A 19,459-nucleotide genomic window follows, 5' to 3' on the forward strand; every position below is an offset into this window, starting at 1 on the left:
GGAGAATTTTCTTCTAATTCAAGCCTGTACTGATAATAGCTAGGGTGACCATATAATTTGTTATCCATATTAAGGCACTTATTAAAAATGAGAGGGAATCCTGTTAATAATTACAGTGGGATGAGTATAAACAAACACAAACTGTCCCAGGCAAACTGGGAGGCAGGGCCCCCGAGTATGAGTACCGAACCTCCCAGTTGGAACAGCAGTCCCCAGGGAAGATGAGCTGTTCCAGGGTAAGAAGAAGACTGCCTCAGAGAACAAAATCCTTCAGTGTCTGGGTCTGACGCCTTGCTCCCCTACCTGCTAACTGTGTGACTTTGGCAAGTTACTGAACCTTGCTCTGCCTCAGTTTCCTCATCTGTAAAACAACAATAGTAACTTTCTGCGGGGTTGTTGTGCTAAACAAGGGAACACAGGTAACACGGTGGGTGCTACAGCAGGTGTTAGCTCTTCATATTCTCTTCCTGAAGTAAAAAATTTGAAGCATGTGCCAAGTCCAGATTATTCGAGCTGCAGCCTCAGGGTCAACAGGAGTCGTGGAGATAGATGCATCAGGCTTGACTGGCTCTCAGGCCCTGCTGCACAGAACTTGGAAGAGCAGGGGCAGGAATGTGTTTGGGTAAGAGTTCCCATATGCACCTTCCAGGAGCTGTGGGACCAAAGACAGTGCCCCAAACCTCTCTGTTCTTCAGTTGCATCACCTGAATAGAAAGAATGATAATACCCTTTCTGCAATGTGGCTTTGAGAATTAAATGAGGTAATATATATGCAAGAAAGCTCTGGAGGGAAAGAATTTTGGAATTCTAAAGCTGCTCAAATTTTTTTCTTGTTTTTTTGTTTTATTAAATATTATTTATATTAATAAAACTCACCAATTTTAAGTGTACAGCTTAATAGTTTTTGGTCAATATATACAATTGTGTAACCACCACCACAATGGAGGTATAGAACAGCTCTCCTCCTTGCTCCTGGCCTTGGATGCCCTCCCAAACCTCAACCCAAGCAACCACTGTTCTTACTGTCTGTCACAGGTAGTTTTGCCTTTTCTGGAATTTCATTCAAATGGAATAATATAGTATGTAACCCTTTATGTTTGACTTTTTAGGTTAGCATAATGTTATTCATCCATGTTTTACATGTACTAATAGTTCATTCATTTCTTTCTTTTAGATTTTATTTATTTGAGAGAGAGGGCGCACAAGCAAGAGAGAGAGCATGAATGGCAGGGAGGGGCAGAGGGAGAGGGAGAAGCAGACTCTCCGCTGAGCAGGGAGGCCAATGCAGCTTGATCTCAGGACTCTGAGATCATGACCTGAGCCGAAGGCAGATGCTTAACTGACTGAGCCACCCAGGTACCCTAGTTCATTCTTTTCATTGCCAAATAACCCATGATATGGAAGTACTGTAATTTTTTTTTAAATTTTTTTATTGTTATGTTAATCACCATATATTACATAATTTGTTTTGGTGTACTGTTCCATGATTCATTGTTTGTTCATAACACCCAGTGCTCCATGCAGAACGTGCCCTCCTCAATACCCATCACCAGGCTAACCCATCCCCCCACCCTCCTCCCCTTCAGAAACCTCAGTTTGTTTTTCAGAGTCCATCATCTCTCCTGGTTCGTCTCCCCCTCTGACTTACTCCCTTTCATTCTTCCTCTCCTGCTATCTTCTTCTTTTTCTTTTTTCTTAACATATGTTGCGTTATTTGTTTCAGAAGTACAGATCTGTGATTCAACAGTCTTACACAATTCACAGCGCTCACCGTAGCACAGATGTACCGTAATTTTTTGATCCATTCACCAGCTGATGGACATTTGGGTTGCTTCCGGTTTTTGGCTTTTATGATAAAGTTGCTACAAACATTTGTGCACCCATTTTTGTGTGGTCATATGTTTCTCTTGGGTTAATACCTTGGCATGGAATTGCTTGGTTGTATGGCATATGCATATTAAATTGTGCTCAATGTTTTCAAAAGAAATTATGGGTTGCTTTATTAGAAATAGAGTTAGAAATCAAGGTGAAGAAACCATGCCACTATCACCCTGTATTGTTAGCGTTTGTATGCAGCTAGATACTAATCAGTCACCGCTTGTATTTGCTGGGTCTTACTCTGTGCCAGGCACTGGGCTAAGTGATTTACTTGCATTGTCCTATTCTGTCCTCTCAACATCTCTACATCATGAATACTAATAAAGGTAAGTGATAAGGGCGCCTGGGTGGCTCAGTTGGTTAAGCGACTGCCTTCGGCTCAGGTCATGATCCTGGAGTCCTGGGATCGAGTCCCACATTGGGCTTCCTGCTCAGCAGGGAGTCTGCTTCTCCCTCTGACCCTCTTCCCTCTCGTGCTTTCTATCTCTCATTCTCTCTCTCTCAAATAAATAAATAAAATCTTTAAAAAAAAAAAAGGTAAGTGATAGAGCCAAGATTTGAACCCAGGGATTCTGGGTACAGAGCCCACTGTGCACTACTGTGTTTGAGGTGTTATTTCCCTTGAACACAACATGGTTTAGTTCTGATTAACCTTCTTGTCATAAACAGAGGGCTCAGAGCACTTTGCACAAAGTTTGGAGGTTTCCAATCTATCGGACTGCACACTAGCAGCCAAAATGATCTTCAGAAATTTTTCAAAAATCAGCTGCCAGCTAAAAACCTTGCGATGGTTTCCCATTTCCCCTTAAAACTCAGCCGAATGTTCTCATCTTTGCATAGCTAGCTCTTTTCCCTACCTCTCCAGCCCTATCTTGGGCTACTCCTTTGTCACTTAAACAATCTAGGTACACTGTTCCTCAAACACACTAAGCGCTTTCCTGTACAAAGCACATTTTTTTAACGACATAAATTAGGTCATGCTATACATATTCTGAGACCCGCATAATATGTAGTGGAAGATTTTCCATGTCATAGCTCTCACTTCATTCTACTTGCTATTTCTTCCTTCCCTCTGCCCACCTCGTCTACTTTTTCCCTTCCTTCCTCCTCTCTCTCTTTTATGATCACTCAGTAGAGTTGTGTTAAAAGTAGAAAGTGAAAACATCTCCTTCCCTAGATCAGCCCTTTCCACTGCCCCAAGGTGACCCCATTCACAGTTTGAGGGTAAAAGGTAGTTCAGGCAGTTCTGACTCTGCCCCAAGGCCTGCATGGCTCCCAGCTACCCACCCCATCCCTCGCCACAGCTGCATCAAACCAGGCCCTCCGAGGTGTGAAATCATGCATGAGTGCAGCTCCTTCCGTTAAATGCTTTTTTTCTCTAGGGGCATTTGGCTGGCTCTGTCAGTGGAGTGTGCAACTCTTGATCTCGGGGCTGTAAGTTCAAGCCCCATGTTAGGTATAGAGATTATTAAAAAAAATTAAAAAACTACAACATTTTTATCTGTAAAGTATACCTGAAACTCTTGGCCCCTACAAACAGAGAGGAATGCTCATGTGTGGTTTACTGCAGGGAAATGTTAAGAGTCCAAATGTTGCTGTAAGTTGATGAGTTGCCCAAAAGTCACAATAGGAGAGCTAGCTGTGTGGATCTGAGTCCCCACATCTGGGAAGACAGGCTTTTAAACGATCTTACTGTTGAATAAACTGAGGCAGGTCAGGCCTTGATGGATATAGGGAGGTGCCCAGGAGAAAGAAGGAAGCAGGTCTGGAACCGAATTGCATATGAGTCAGAAATCCTGGTGGCTTTGATTACGGCCTCCCAAGGAGGGAGTGTGCGTGAGCGAAAACTCTCCATCACAGTCAATGGGATTCTGGCTTCACTGAGGGATGGCTCCGGCCCACCTGCCCTCTGGCACTCCGATCCTCTCCACACCTCCAAGTTTCTCTTAGCTCATTTTTACCAACGAAAGATGAGACACGAAGGGCAGGGAATCTACATTATTAATCCTTTTAAAGCATAAACAGAAGTGCAACTGAAGCCTGGAGGCCCCAGGCAGACACTAGACAGGGATGTGGTTCTGGGAGGAGGGCTGCCCTCCACTCTGTGACGCTGTGCCGGCTGCCTGGGTGGCATCTGCCCCCATGGACGGTCAAGGAAGCTACTAGTTCCTGAGGCATACTGTGTGACGGAGCAGAAAACATGGGCTTTAGAGTAAAGAAAGATCCACACTCTAATCACTGCTGACGATGGGCTGGGCAGCTTCTAACTCTCTGAGCCTGTATGAGCTGCTGCGGGATTCAGGGAGGTGTTATAAACCCTTCTAATGATATCCTCTAAATGTTTGTGTGGCCTCCGCTCTACCTGGAGAACACCTGGCTCTAGGTTCTCTTTCCGCAGAACTCTGAGCCCCATGAGGACACTCTCTAGGAAAGCTAATGACAGATGGTCATGAGGTGACGTACTGATCCAGAGGCTCTTGTGGGACTGTACATCGTCAAGGACCTCCGAGAACTTTGAGAACAAAGTTGCCACTGGAGTGCTCATCTCTGGGGGCTCACATGTGTGTCTGTGAGGCAGGACCTTGGGCTCCTCCTCCCAGCGCATACAAGAAAGCCAAGCACAGGCTCCCTAAATGCACCAACAGGTTCAGAGGGCAGCCGCAGTTCTTTTGAGTAGCAAGGAAGTGGAGAAGTCCGTCCAGATTGTTGGTGCCTGTAGCCCCAGGTCACAGAGACATCACCGTTATCTGCCCCACGGGCTAAGGACCCACTGGCACTTTTTCTCTAGCTGCCCAGACATCTAGCATCTCTGGGAACTGGCTGTTTGTGCATCAGGACTGTTCTAGCCCAAGTTTTTGGAATGGAAGACCTCAGTCTTGGGAAAGCAAGACCTGATGCTGTCTAGGCCTGGGGGTGGGGGTGGCAGAGGAGGGGGCATCCCTGCTTCCTGCAGTGGGGATTATTTGGGCTGCCTTCTGCAAACACCTCAGTCCTGCCCAGCTGCTTCTCAGGCCCACAGGGATGTTCTGACCCCAGTTCCCTCCCTGAAGCAATGGTACAATGGCTCTCCCAGAGCGAGTCTCCGCCGAACCGCTGGGATCTATGCTTCCAGGCTTTGCTCCACCTGCTCTGTCTGCAGTGTCCTCTGTGCCCTTCCCTAACCATTATCCCTACGAAACCAACTCCTTCCAACTCCACCTCAACGGCCACCACCGTTAGGGAGGAACCTCCCTAATTACCCTCCTAGACACATTCATTTCTTACCCATCTTTATACACTGTCAACTCCTCGAGGGTGAGGATGAGTCCTGTCTCTCTTTCTCTCTCTCTCTCCCATAAGTCTGGGCACTAGACTTCACATTACCCTGGACAAATAAACAAATGGCCAATACCAGGTTAACTGCTAATAAGCTCAGAGTCTTCCACACTCCCTTGGGAGAACCTAAACTATATCAGTTCTATCAGCTGTTCAAAACCTTCAATTAATGGATTCCAGTCTCTTCAAAGCAGTGGGAGAATTTCCCCAAAGTCAATTCTGAGGCACAGGGCCTCCTCTAGGCAGACTTGGGAACTGGCTACTCTCACAAATTCCTGATTGCTCTCAAAAAGGTGAGCATCCAGCTCTACTTGATGACATAAAGGAAGGGAATAATTCTTTTTCTGTTTTTAGGGAAATACAGGCAACAGTAAAGTATGCAGGGGAACAGAAGCATACCCGACATGGAGCCTTGGGGGGGTGCAGCAGGGAGAAGGCAAGAGGACACGTGAAGCCTCCAGACCCCATGCCGTTGACCCCACAGACAAGCCGCCAAGAGAAGCAAAGCCAGAGAACCCAAGTGGAGGCAGCTTATTTCATCAGCATCCAGCTGGTTAAAAATAACTTCACTTATTAGTTTAAGTGAGATCACCACAGGGCTGGAAATTCACTGTCAATGAAACAAAAATACTGGAAGGAAAATGAGAAAAGTCTACATTCATGATGAGCTTTATTTCAAAAAAGAAACACAGGAAGGAAGCTGCCTGGATATTCCACAGGCTCTGTTTTCCTTCTGGGCTTTTCATGAGGCACTCGTCTACCAATCTGGGAGTCAGCACGCTTCATTCCTCCCATCTTGCCAGAGAGAAGCAGCAGCATGGAGCTAAGTGCCGTGGAGCATCATCAGGAAAAAGGCAACCTTAGGAGATGACACGGCACTCGCGCGAACGCTGAGCCAGACCGCCCCTCCCCTGCTGCAGAACCTCAAGGAACTGCCTGTTCTCGGCTTCTGCTGAGGCTCTACACCTTCCTTCAGCACACAGATTTCCCTTGTTGCCTGTGCTGCCAACAAAGGCTCTACTGACGAAAAGTGACGGCTCACCGACTAGGGCGGAGGCCGGGAGGGAGTGCTCTACAGGCTCTTCCCAAAGGAGGAAAGGCAGCGCTCAACAGGGACAGTGCTCTCTCTGAGTGACTTTGGGGAATCCATCCTGCTTTTCTAGAATGCTCAAGAGGGAGCAGCCCTCCAACCCTAATCTCCCCTCAGCATGCATTCCTGGGTCCCCTTTGTGGCCCACCTGAAGCCTCCTCCTAAATCAGGCCCATAGGACCAAGACTCCAGTCTTCCCCATATGAGCTCATCCGGATTGCCCTGGAGGTGCGAGGAGGCCAGGCGAGGCTCCGGCAAACTGCTCTGGGAGGCAGGGCTCTGGAGCACCCTGACGCTAATGAGCCACGCACAGGGGCATCGCTCCTCACATAGGTTGACAGCTGTCATGAATTGTTTTCCCTTGTTGGTTCTCATAATTCAGTGTTTTTGTGTTTGTTTTTCCTGTTGTTATTGTTGTTTTTGGAAGTATGTAGACCATTTTTTGGTCGGAAATTTTCATTCTTATATAATTTCAAAATTTCAGAAAAATTGTATGAATAAGGATTTCCTATAAAACCATTTATCCAGATTCACCAATGTGTTTTTATTTTGCCCATTTGCTTTATCATTTCTCTCTCTCTCTAGATGGATGATATAGATATCTATTTATACAGAAACAAATATATGCATGCGTATATACACATATATGAATACATATGTATATCTATACCTGTAATTCTTTTCTGAGCCATTCGAGAATAAGCTGTAGATATGATGTCTCCTTGTTCCTAAAACCTTGGCACACATTTCCAAGAACAAAGATATTCTCTTACAGGACTGCAGTACAGTTATTAAACTGTCCCTAAATCATAATCCATACTCAGATTTTATCAATTATAGCTATTTTTTCTGGTCCAGGATACAATCCCCGATCACAAATTACATTTTGCATTTTATTGTCAAGCCTTTTTAGTCTGTTTTAATGTGGAAGTGTCGCTTCGCCTTTCTCATCCTAGACATTTTTTAAAGTCATTTTGTGGAATGTTTCTCAATTTGAGTTTGGCTCATGTTTCCTCCTGAGTAGATCCAAGTTATGCATTTTTGGCAGAAATGCCACTGAATTGAAGTAATGTTCCTCTGATTGCTGTGTATTGGAAGGCACATTATATCAGTTTGGCAAAAACTCAGTTCTGGAGTCACTGTCATGGCTTGAGCTTGGTGCCCTACAGGATGTGAATGGATGTTTCCAACCTCTGGTTTCATGCACTACAATTGTGGGCAAAAAGGAGCACATACTTGCACAGACACAACCTGTCTGAAGGCCGGTGAGGTGGAAAGCCCAGATTATCCTGTTGGATGATGATGAACATATGGCTCAGTGGCCCCCAGCACCCTAGCCAACAGCCACCAACTCCCAGAAGCAAGGCCACCTAGCCATCAGCTGACTGTAGACTCAGGAATGAGCCCAGCTAAGACCAGCAGAAAGACACAAACTGCTGATCCAAAAAACTAGTGAACTAAATAAATAGTTGTTTTAAGCTACTACATTTTGGGGTGGTATGTTACATAGCAAAAGCTTAACTGATACCCCTTGTTCAGCAGGGAAAGAGAAGATTCAGAAGCCCCACATATTCATTGAGATCACTGAAGAAAGAAGATCATGCTCTTTTTCTTCTGGCTCTGTGCTGTCTCTCTCAGGGATCTGAACTTTTGCCTATGTCTGGGATTCAAAGGATCATCTTAATTTATTTACGTGGTTTTGAAAAACAAACCAGGGATATTGTTCTCACCAAGCTTTACAGAGCAAGGCCACATCATTCAGTAGCTCAACTGGGCAGATATCAGAAGACTCTCCCAACACACTCTTCCATAGCAATGAGCAAATGAAGACTTTCTGGAGGAAGACCCCATAGGAGCAGGGAAGCTTGTCACTGATAAGTATCTAACAAGCAACAACCAGGGCCTTGGGGTTCACCTGGCTCTCTGATTTCCCAAATCCTCTGACCCCTTCCCTGGAGATTAGGATTTGGTGCCTCTAGGATGCAGCCTGAAGGAAATTTCCTTTGGAGAAAAATGATTTTTTCCTTGTTCGTGTGCTGTCCACCGTGAAGAGAGACTGGAGGGCAAGCTACATCAACAACTGTAGCAGATGCTGTCAGGGGTCTGCCCCGTATTGCCTAGATACCTTTACCAGTTCCATGCACAGGGGTTCCCGGTGGGCATCTCTGCATCTTTGTTGGAAGGTGGCTCCCAGGCTCCTGGAACCCTTTGCCAGCACACAGCATAAACCACAAGTGCTTGGAAGTTTACATCCCCTGAAGCAGCCAACGACTGACAGGCGCAATGGTATAAATACCCCTGCTCTCACCTCTGATCAGAAAAACTGGTGACCTACATTGTCTCCAGAGATCTCCTATAGGACTGAGCCAAGGTCACCCCCACCTCACTGCCACTGTGGACTTTGCTCAGTATTGCCACACCGCTTGGTCTACTTCCTTTCTCTTCCCACTGCCCCATTGCCCTATTGGCTTTTCTTTGGAAGACTTCCTCATCTCAAAGTCTGCCTCTGGAGAATGCAACCTAAGATGGCGACCACCATGCGCACCCTCCAGAAACTTGACAAAGGCTCCGGCACTGACCTTCATCCTTAATACAAAGGGCACTGTACGTGCCACCAGGAACTGGGTTGCTTTCAATTCTCACATCAACGGCTCTCGTGATTTGCTGTTCATTGCTCCCTTTGCTACACACGGTTGTCCTGAAATAGACAAAGAAGACACTGTGTTAGGAGGACTAACTAAGAATAGGAAAGAACAATTATTTTCTGCCATCAGTTCCCAATCAGCAGAGATTTTTCTGAGTTAGAATCTTTGGCTGAAAGCATCAGTAGGGAAGTACTCTTCCTAGACAAAGGCCTGCAATCAGGAAGACACAGGTGATGCCTCCGTTGAAGCTCACATGTATCAGTTCAAGTTTCAATGCCAGTACGTTGTTGATCTTTTCTAGTGTATGTGTGTTTTAAAATGCTGCTTTTCTTATTAGTTCCTTTCTTTTTGAGGGGGTTTGTTTCTATTCTTTTTCAGATTTCTTAAAATGGATCATTACTTAGTTCATAAACCTTTAGCCTTTTCTCTGTTCTTATACAAGCATCTAAATGTTTTACATTTCCCTCTAGATATAGCTTTAGTAGCATCTTATAAGTTTGAGTACGTGATGGTTTTAGTATCATTCTGTTCTACATACATGCTACTTATTAACAAACCATAATTTATTCTTCTCCCATGATTTATTTAGGAGTATCTTTGGCAAACAGCAAATAGTAGAATTTTAAAAAAAGTTTGTTTTCTAAATGGAGCATCTCATCTATTTTAATCACCTAATTTAATCACAGATCTCTTTGAATTGAAATCTGCCATCTTTCTATTAGTTCTGCACATTCTCTCTTTTCTTTCCCCTATTTTGATTGTTTGAATCTTTTTTTGGCATTCTCTTTTTCATATTGGTCTGGAAATTATATAGCCTTTTACTATCCTTTTAGTGGTTATGACTTATTAATATTTAATATACTTTTATTCTCTTCTCCAACAATACAACTTAAAAATACTTAGAATAATATGTATTAGCATACTTAAAACACTACCTGATCTATGTGCCATTTTTTAGTGTTTGGTATTATTATTACTGCTTTATATAATTACATAATTTCAATTTACCCCATATTCACTCTTGACATTCATTTCTTTTTTGCATCTCCAGCCTTCCACCTGTAATTATTTTTCTCCTGCCCGAAGATTAGCCTTTAGTGTTTCTTTTAGTGCAAGTCCGATATAATGGATTTTCTCACCTTTTGTCTGTCTGAAAATGTCTTTATTTTACTTTTATTCCTGGAAGATATTTTCTCTGGGTATAAAATTCTAGGTTGGCAATAATTTTCTTGCAGCTCTTTGAAGTACCACTCAGTTTTTTTGGGGCTTTCATTGTCCATTTATTGTTGCTCCTTGGAAGGTACTTGTTATTACTTTTAATATTTTTCCTTTATATTTGATTCTTACCAGTTTCACCATGATGTGCTAAGTTTGAATTTATTTGTCCTACTCAGGTTTTGTAGGGCTTCTTAAATCTGTTCCTGGGTGTTTTTCTTCAGTCGTAGATAAGTCTCATATTGCTTTTGCTCCTTCTTTCAGAATGCCAATTACATGCATCTCTTCCTTTGACCCTTTCTTCTGTATTTTTCATCCTTTTTTTCCCTTCTGTTCTTTATTCTGGATACGTCCTCTGAAATATCTTCTAGTTCACTAATTTTTTCTTTGGCTCCTTTAAAATCAGCTGTTAGATCCATCCATTATGCTCTTAATTTCAGTTATTGTATGTTTCATTTCTAGAGTTTCCATTTGGTTATTTTCATAGTTTCAGTCTTTTGCCAAAATTCTCCTTCTCGTCTTCTGTATCTTTGAACATTTGAGAAAGTTATTTAAAGTCTGTATCTACCAATGCAAATATTTAGAGTTTCTATTCATTGTCTTTATTCTGGTTGCCTTATTTCCTATGTGACTGTTTATTTTATATTGTGGGACAAATCCTATATTTTCCAAAAATTGTGGAAATAAATTGCCTAGGATAAGGTTATCTCCTTCTAGAGAGGATTTTTAAAATCAGTTCTGCTAGCTATTGGGAACACTGGAACTCCAGTATCATCTCAACCCACATTCGTGGCTCCAGAGGATTTTGAGCTATGCTGTGGCTACTATGAGGGCCTGTAAGCTTCTTCCAACTTACTCTTACTCCTGGGGTACGGTCCTGTAAAGTCCCAGCCCAAAGCAAAAGACTCTGCAGGCGCTGACTACACAAAAACCTGACTGCAAATCTCTGTCCTAGTGCTATGGGGCCATCTAAATTGCTACTGTTTTTCAGCCATCCTTTATGGAATCTGCAAAAGCTTCCAGGAGGCAAGTGGTTCCCCATTCTGTATTCACCACTCTAGGCCTCCATCCTCCTCTGGATTTATGTGTACACTCAACACAAATTCACGGACATACAGATCAGATCTACTATATATTTACTATGCCATCAATTGCAAGATGCACCGTGCATTTAATAGTTGGTTTTCAGTGTGGAGGGGGGATGGCTGTATAGGAAAGACCCACAGTGAAATGCATATACTGATGATCAGATGCTTCTTGGTTCCAGAAACATTAAAATAGTTTTATTTTTAGAATTAATATGTTATGTAGTAAATATATCAAGTAAGTATGTTTGCTACAAAGAAATATTATCTCAGCAAGGTAGAGATCTACTAATATGTCCTAACATTTTAGAGCAAACCTAGAGAGGATGGACCTTTCTAAAGACCCAGTCCTGATTTGTGATGCCTGGGAGACGGAAGTCTGGTTCCAAGCTGGCTCTTCAGAATTCCTGAATACCCTGGTTATCTGATGCAATGATAATAACAGACTTATGAAAAATATCCACATTTGACTACACTGTGGAAACATGCATGTATAGGACCTGTTTTGTCTGTTCAGGAATCTGGACGTAAAATGTCAGGCAGAGAGGGCCATGGGTCCAGAGTCACTGGAAGGCTCTGGATGTAGCCTAGCTGTCCTCTTTAATCAACTGCTTCTTCATACATGACACAACCAGAGATGTAAGTCAGCCTGGTTGTGTGTGTTTTCTATGGCCATCTGCCAGCCCATCTTCAAGGTTATTATCAGCCAAAGTAGTTGCTGGAGCCCACTTTGCTCTTTCACATTCCTGTGGCATGAAGGAGACAGTGGAAGGGCTCCTGCCTTTTCTGAGTATGACTAAAGAAGCAGTTAGCAGAACGAATGGGCAGTTTTCTCCTAGCTAGCCACAAAAATTGTTTCTCCACAAGGATCCCTTGGGTCAGGAACTCAGAGAGGGCACGATGCAAATGGCTTGTCTCTGCTCTCTAGTCTCTAGTCTAGGGCCTGAGGTGGGAAGACTCATAGCCTGGCAAGAACTCAACAGCTGGGGGTGAGACTCACACTGAGGCACCTTCACTCACATTTCTGGCAATTAATGCTGGCTATGGGCTGGGACAGCAATGGGGGCTGTCAGTGGAGGCACCTATGTGGGGCATCTCCCCGTGGCCTGGGCTTCCTCACATCAGGGCCTGCTCAGGATAGGCAGACGTCTTACTTGACATCTCAAAAGTGACTGTCCCAGAAATCTGGGCATGGATTTTTCCGACCTAACCTCAGAAGTCACATGGTATCACTCCTGCTGTATTCTATCGGTCAAGGCAATCCTATACCGTCCCTGATTCAAAGGGAGAGGACACAGACCCCACTTATCAATGGGAGTAACGTGAAAGAATTTGTGGCCCTACCATCCTCCTATTCATATGTATTCACAGAGAAAAAGAGATAAAGAATATATACCAGTTAAGAGTCACTACAAGCGAGGTGGGGAAAAAGAAAAAAGAGAAAAAACTTGGTACTTTTACATGTATCTGTATTATTTGAAATTCTTTACAAGCATGTATTATTTTTGTAACTTAAAAAGGAAATGCAAAATAACAAAGGGGGGGGAAAACTGTGACAGAATGCCACAAAAATGTTCTTATTGAGAACTCAAAACAAGAATGTGCTGGAAGCTACTGCACATTGCATGTTGCCTAACCTGGCACCTCAATAAAACAATTACTGAGCTCCCATACAAGCCCTGGTAGGGTAGCGGGGGTGAATGGGAAGGAGAGCTTTCCCCAGCACACCTGACTTACCCGAGGGTGCCATCTGCCAACCAGCCGGTGGTGCACACTGCAAAGGCACAATCCTGGACCACCCTCCGCAGCTCTTCCGCAGACACCAGGTGAGCACCCCTGCTCTTGCAGGAAAGCCGAGCCACCTCCAGTTCTAGGCCCCGAGAGCCATTCTGAGACTCCAGCACAAAAAGCTTCCCTGTGTGGGGACAAGCACGAACACAGGCTTACTCCAGGATCCACGGGAATTTAACCTCAGCAAACTTACTCTCTGGCAGACACCTGTCAAAACTGGAGTTTCCCGCTTGCCTGAAGACCCGAGGGCAGCAACTACCCCATTGCACTCATCCCCGGGACTAGGTGATGACAATTACTTTGGGGTTTTCATCTGTTTTTTGCTCCTGTCTTCTTTAAAAAAAAAAAAAAAATTAACCATCTGCTCTGGTATGTTTATCTGGATAAACCCTTCAAATCTTCCTTTCTACAAGCTATTTTACAAACACCACGGGGTAAGGCTCAGTGTTCTCCATTCCCCTGAGTTGGGTCAGTTGGTGTCCAGGGCACTGATTTAGGTCTCAGCTCTGCCTTCTGCCCCAGCCCTAGGTGACCCCATACACAGTTCTCCCCACTCCCTTCTCTCTGTCCTATTGTCTCAGGACACTGTCAGGCCCTTCCCGCAATGAGTTCACTTGTGCTTGCTGCCATTTCTCCCAGACTGGACGAAGTAGCAGAAGCCATATCTGGTGCACCTTGGCTCGCTGCAGCACATGGGCATGTAGAGGGCCTCAAAAAACATGTGGCAGTTGAGTGGAATGGAAACATGAATTCAGGCAGAGGTGGAAGCTGAGGCTGAAAGCAAAAGAGAGATTTAGGCAAGAAACCCATGGAGGAGGAGGGGAGCACTGCAGTCCCTAGGAGCTTCCTGTAGAGATGAAGCAATGCCTTAGATAACCTGACCAAGTTTAAGGTAAAGGCAGGGGAGAAAAACACCCAGTTAGAATGAGACACTTCACTTCTGTCTATTAGCAAAATTATCATAATATACTGATTTTATTAGAATGAGACACTTTAACTGTTATCAACTGCAAAATAACTATAATAAATATAATTATCCCTCAGCTTTGGAACCAAAGTTATGAGAAAAATGCAAAAATGTTTCACAAGAAACATATCTATAGGTGACTGGTCCTCCCTTAGACTTGGTACCAGTATGCAATACACAACCTGAACAGCTATACTTGATGGTTTGGTCTGGAGAAGCATGTTCTCCAAGACACTTTTGTATTAATGGCATTTGCCTATCTGGAAAAAAATATTATGAAATTTAACTAAAGTGTTGATGGCCAAGCCCCCAAGCAAGGGAGATAAAAGTGAAAGCCCAGGGCTCACAAGGTAGGTAATGTGATAGACCTCTCCACCCACCTCTACCACCATCTCATGCACATATTAATACACAAAGCTTGGACCCTGAAGGGTTAAACTCTCAGGATAAGAGTGAACAAGGATAAACAATATTCCCTCCCCTCATTCTCAAGGCACAGTTGGAAGAGTTGTCTTGGTGCTAGGAACCCACGCACTGATCCTCATTGGGAATTGCAAAAACTGGCCTCTGAGATACTTTAAGCCATGAATTTAGCTTAAAGTGGCTTGAGATCGACATTTATCCAGACACCTGATAAGAACAAACATAAATCTTGTCTGGAGAAAAAATATTTTCATCTTATGCTTCAGGAAATCCCATGCAAATATTTTTTTCAAAGGCAATGACAATGACAGTAAAATACAACTAAGTGTGTAGGAAACAAGACACCACTAGTGAGAAGCAACATATAAAACATTCAGCAGACACTGACTTACAGAGAAATCTGATACTGGTATTAATCGGCATAGATTATAAAGCAGTGATGATTACTACATATAAGGGAATAAAAGGCACATCTGAAAATACCTACAAAGAATAGAAAACTATAAAAAGTGGCTTAGCTGATAAGAAAAAGAGCCAGATAGGATTTCTAGAAATTAGATACAATGATAAATTAAAAATGCAATGGATATTTTTGGCTGCATATCAGACACAATTGAACAAAGAACTTATTCTTGAAACAGAAATCAGAAGAAAGCATCCAAAATCTAGTAAAGAGACAAAAAAGTTGGAAAATAATAAGATAATAAAGAGACATGGAGGAAAGAATAAGATTCCAGAAATAAACCTTCACATTTACAGCCAACTGATTTTCAACAAGGGTGTCGAGACTATCCAATGGGAAAAGAAGAGTCTTTTCAAGAAATGATGCTGGGACAATTGTACAGGCACCTGTAAAAGAGTGAAGTTGGACTCCTGCCTCACCCCTTACACGATAATTAACTCAAAGTGAATCAGACTTAAAAGGAAAAGCTAAAACTGTAACACCTCGAAGAAAACATAGGAAATCTCTGTCATCTTGGATTATGCAGTGGTTTCTTAGATATAACAACAAAAGCCCAAACAAAGAGAAAATACATAAATTGAACTTCATCAAAAGTAAAAACTTTTTGCTTCAGAGGACAAAATCAATAAAGCGAAAAGACAACCCATAGAATGAAAGAAAATTTCTGCAAATACACATCTAATAAGAAACTTGTATATAGAATGGGTAAGGAACTCCAAAAACTCAACAACAATTAAAGAAACCAAATAACTTGACTGGAAGTGGGCAAAGGACTTTAAAACATGTTTCTCTGAAGAAGTTTTACAAATGGCCAATAGAACATGAAAAGATGCTCAACAGCATTAACCATTAGGGAAATGCAAATCAAAACTACAATTAAATACCACTTCATACCCATTACGATGGCTATTAATAAAAAAAGAAACAACAGAAAATAACAAGTGTTGGCAGAAATGTAGAGAAAAATTGGAACCCTTATGCATTGCCGGTGGGATTATAAAGTAGTGCAGCTGCTGTGGAAAATAATACAGTGATTCTCAAAAAACTAAACATGAAATTACCATGTGATCCAGCAATTCTAATTCTGGGTATATGCCCAAAGAAGTAAAAGCAGGGACTTGAATGATATTTGTACAAATTCATATCAGTATTATTCACAACACCCAAGGGTGGAAGCAACAAAAGCGTCCATCAACAGATGAATGGATAAACAAAATGTGGTATGTATATATATAATCAGCCTTAAAAAGAAGAAAAATTGGACACATGCTACAACATGGATAAATCTTGAAGACATTAAGTGAAATAAGTCAGTCAAATTACAGAGACAGAAAATAGAATGGGGGTTACCAAGGGCTGGGGTGGGGAGGAAAGAGAACTAATGCTTAATGGGGACAGAATTTCAGCTGGCAAAGACGAAAAAGTTCTGGAGATGAACAGTGGTTGGTGATGGTTGCCCAACAATGTGAATATACTTAATGCCACAGAATTGTATACTTAAGAAGGGCTAAAATGGTATTTAACAAATGGGTAAAGGGTCTGAATAGACATCTTTTTTTTTAAGATTTTATTTGTTTGAGAGAGAGAGCGAGAGAGAGAGCACGAGCAGCAGGGAGCAAAGGGAGAGGGAGACCAGACTCCCCACCAAGCATGTGGCTCAATCCCAGGACCTGGGGATCATGACCTCAGCTGAAGGCAGATGCCCAACCGACTGAGCCACCCAGGCACCCCTGAATAGACATCTTTAAAGAAATGGTCAATCAGCACATGAAAAGATGGTCAACATGGTTAGCCAACAGAAAAATGCAAATCAAAACTACGAGATATTACTTCATATCCACTAGGATGGCTATCATCAAAAAGACATGTTTTGACATAAGTGATGATGAGGATGTGGAAAAAGTAGAACCTTCAAACACTGCTGGTGGAAATGTAAAAGAATGTAGCTGCCTTGGAAAATAGCCTAGCAGTTTCTCAGTTAATAGTAGTTCCTCATAGAGTTACCATATGACCCAGGGATCACACTCTTGGGTGAATACCCAAGAGAACTAAAAACACATGTTTACATAAAAACTTCTATATGAATGTTCATAGCAGCATTATGTGTAGTAAATAATAAATTAAGTTCATAATTGTAAAATTGTGTCTAATAGCCAAAAAGTAGAATCCACCCAATGACCATCAACTGATGAATGGATCAACAAAGTACGGTATGAATATCCATACAATGGAATGTTATTTGGCAGTAAAATGAAATGAAGTGCTGATACATGCTGCAAATGGATAAAAACATTATGCTAAGTGAAAGAAGCCAGTCACAAAAACCCACATATTTTATGATTCCATTTACATGAAATGTCCAAAACAGGCAAATTCACAGAGACAGAAAGTAGTTGCTGAGGACTTGGGAGGTTGAGGAGAAACAAGAAGTAAATGCTAATGGGTATAGGGTTTATTTTGGGGCCAAAAAATGTTCTAAAATTGTGTGTAGTGATTCATAACTCTGTGAGTATACTAAAGACCAGTGAATCACACACTTTAAATGGGTGAATTGTACGGCATATGAATCATATTTCAATAAAGCTGTTATTGAAAAAGGCATCACTAGAGAAGAACAGGTTCTGTTATGATGATAGTTATTTCATGAGTAATATAAAATAATTTTAAACACTTAAATAAATAACAACTCTAGACTGGAAGAAGGCAATATTAACAAAACTACAGAGATTTGGAAAAATCCACAGTGCTTATAATTTTTTAAAAAGATTTTATATATTTATTTGACAGAGAGAGAGACAGTGAGAGAGGGAACAAGAGCAGGGTGAGTGGGAGAGGGAGAAGCAGGCTTCCTGCTGAGCAGGGATCCCGATGCGGGGTTCGATCCCAGGATCCTGGGATCATGTCCTGAGCCGAAAGCAGACGCTTAATGACTGAGCCACCCAGGCGTCCCTCACAGTGTTTATAATTTTAAACACAATCCTCCTCAATAATTGATAAAACAGGAAAAAATTGGAACAGATATAGAAGATTTAAGCAACAAAATTAACACACTTGATGTAAAGATCAATGCACAATACTGCATACTACAAAATACACATTCATTTTAGACACACACAGGACATTTATAAAATTGATCAAATACTGAGCTACAAGACAAATTGAAAAACTTTTCAACACTCAAATCATACAAAGCATATTTTTAAACCACAATACAAACAACCTAAAATCATTTGTTTTATTTATCAAACACTTATACAGTGTTTACTATGGTCCAGGTGTTATTCAAATTGCTTTACAAATGTTCATTAAATTAATTCTTATAACCACTCTATGATGTAGGTGTTATTATCATCATCCCTATTTTTTTAAAGATTTTATTTATTTATCTGATAGCACGCGAGCACACAAGCAAAGGGAGCAGCAGAGAGAGAGGGAGAAGTAGGCTCTCCACTGAGCAGGGAGCCCTATGCAGGGCTCAATCTCAGGATCCTGGGATAATGACCTGAGCTGAAGGCAGACGCTTAACTGACTGAGCTACCCAGGCACCCCTATTAATCCCTATCTTATAGTTAAGATTTAGTATTAATGATTTGTCCAAGATCACACAGCTGGGATACAAAACCAGGCTCTATATCAGTGATCCTAACCACTGAATTATACTGCCTCTCAATAGCAAAGTAATAACTAGGAAAATCCCCTTGTGCAAGGAAATTACAAAATATATTTTTAAATAAACCATGGTTCAAAGAAGAAACCACAACTGAAATAAAACATTTTTATGTAAGTGACAAAAACTGGTAGAGAAACTAAAGTAGTATTTAAGGGATATTTATAGCCTCAAATGCTCATATTACAAAAGTAGAATGGTTGGGGTGCCTGGGTGGCTCAGTCATTAAGCGTCTGCCTTCCGCTCAGGTCATGATCCCAGGGTCCTGGGATTGAGCCCTGCATCAGGCTCCCTGCTCTGTGGGAAGCCTGCTTCTCCCTCTCCCACTCGCCCTGCTTGTGCTCCCTCTCTCACTGTGTCTCTCTCTGTCAAATAAATAAATAAAATCTTGAAAACAAAACAAAACAAAACAAAAGTAGAATGGTTGATAATCAATGATCTAGTTTTCTATCTGAAAAACACAGAAGAACATAAAATTAAAGTTTCTAAAGAAGTAGAAGGAAATAACAAAGACAGAACAGAAATCAATGAAATGAAAAGCAGACATACAATAGAGAAAATAAAGTCAAAAGCTGCTTCTTTCTAAAGAATGACAAAATTGATAAATCCCTAGCAAAATTGATCAAGACAAAAAGAGAGAAAATACAAATTAGCAATATCAAGAATGAAAGGGGACATCACTACAGATCCCATGGACAGTGAAAAGATAAGGAGATTATGATGTTATATATGCCAGTACATCTGGATGACAATTTAGATGGAATGGACAAATTTCATAAAAAAACAGATTTAACAAAACTGACCCAAAATGAATAAGAAAATCTGAATATCTCTTTATCTACTTAAAGAAATTAAATTCATCATTTAGGGGCCCCTGGGTGGCTCAGTTGGTTGGGCGTCTGCCTTCAGCTCAGGTCATT

The 19,459-nt window shown here is 41.9% G+C and overlaps 1 protein-coding gene across 1 annotated transcript in view; it reads right to left on the bottom strand.

The window, feature by feature from the left end:
- The window catches only part of SUSD5 (sushi domain containing 5), a 66,181-nt gene that overhangs the window by 42,944 nt on the left and 3,778 nt on the right, over window positions 1-19,459 (bottom strand). Inside the window, exons 2-3 of the mRNA XM_025867541.2 lie at window positions 12,966-13,143; window positions 8,863-8,981 (exon numbers count right to left, since the gene is read on the bottom strand). Coding sequence (XP_025723326.1) covers window positions 8,863-8,981; window positions 12,966-13,143 — 297 coding nt within the window. The remainder of the gene's footprint in view (window positions 1-8,862; window positions 8,982-12,965; window positions 13,144-19,459) is intronic.

This window comes from Callorhinus ursinus, unplaced genomic scaffold (assembly GCF_003265705.2).
Source record: "Callorhinus ursinus isolate GAN/ISIS: 27379988/994484 unplaced genomic scaffold, GSC_fseal_2.0 scaffold1, whole genome shotgun sequence".
Classification (NCBI taxonomy): Eukaryota; Metazoa; Chordata; class Mammalia; order Carnivora; family Otariidae; genus Callorhinus; species Callorhinus ursinus.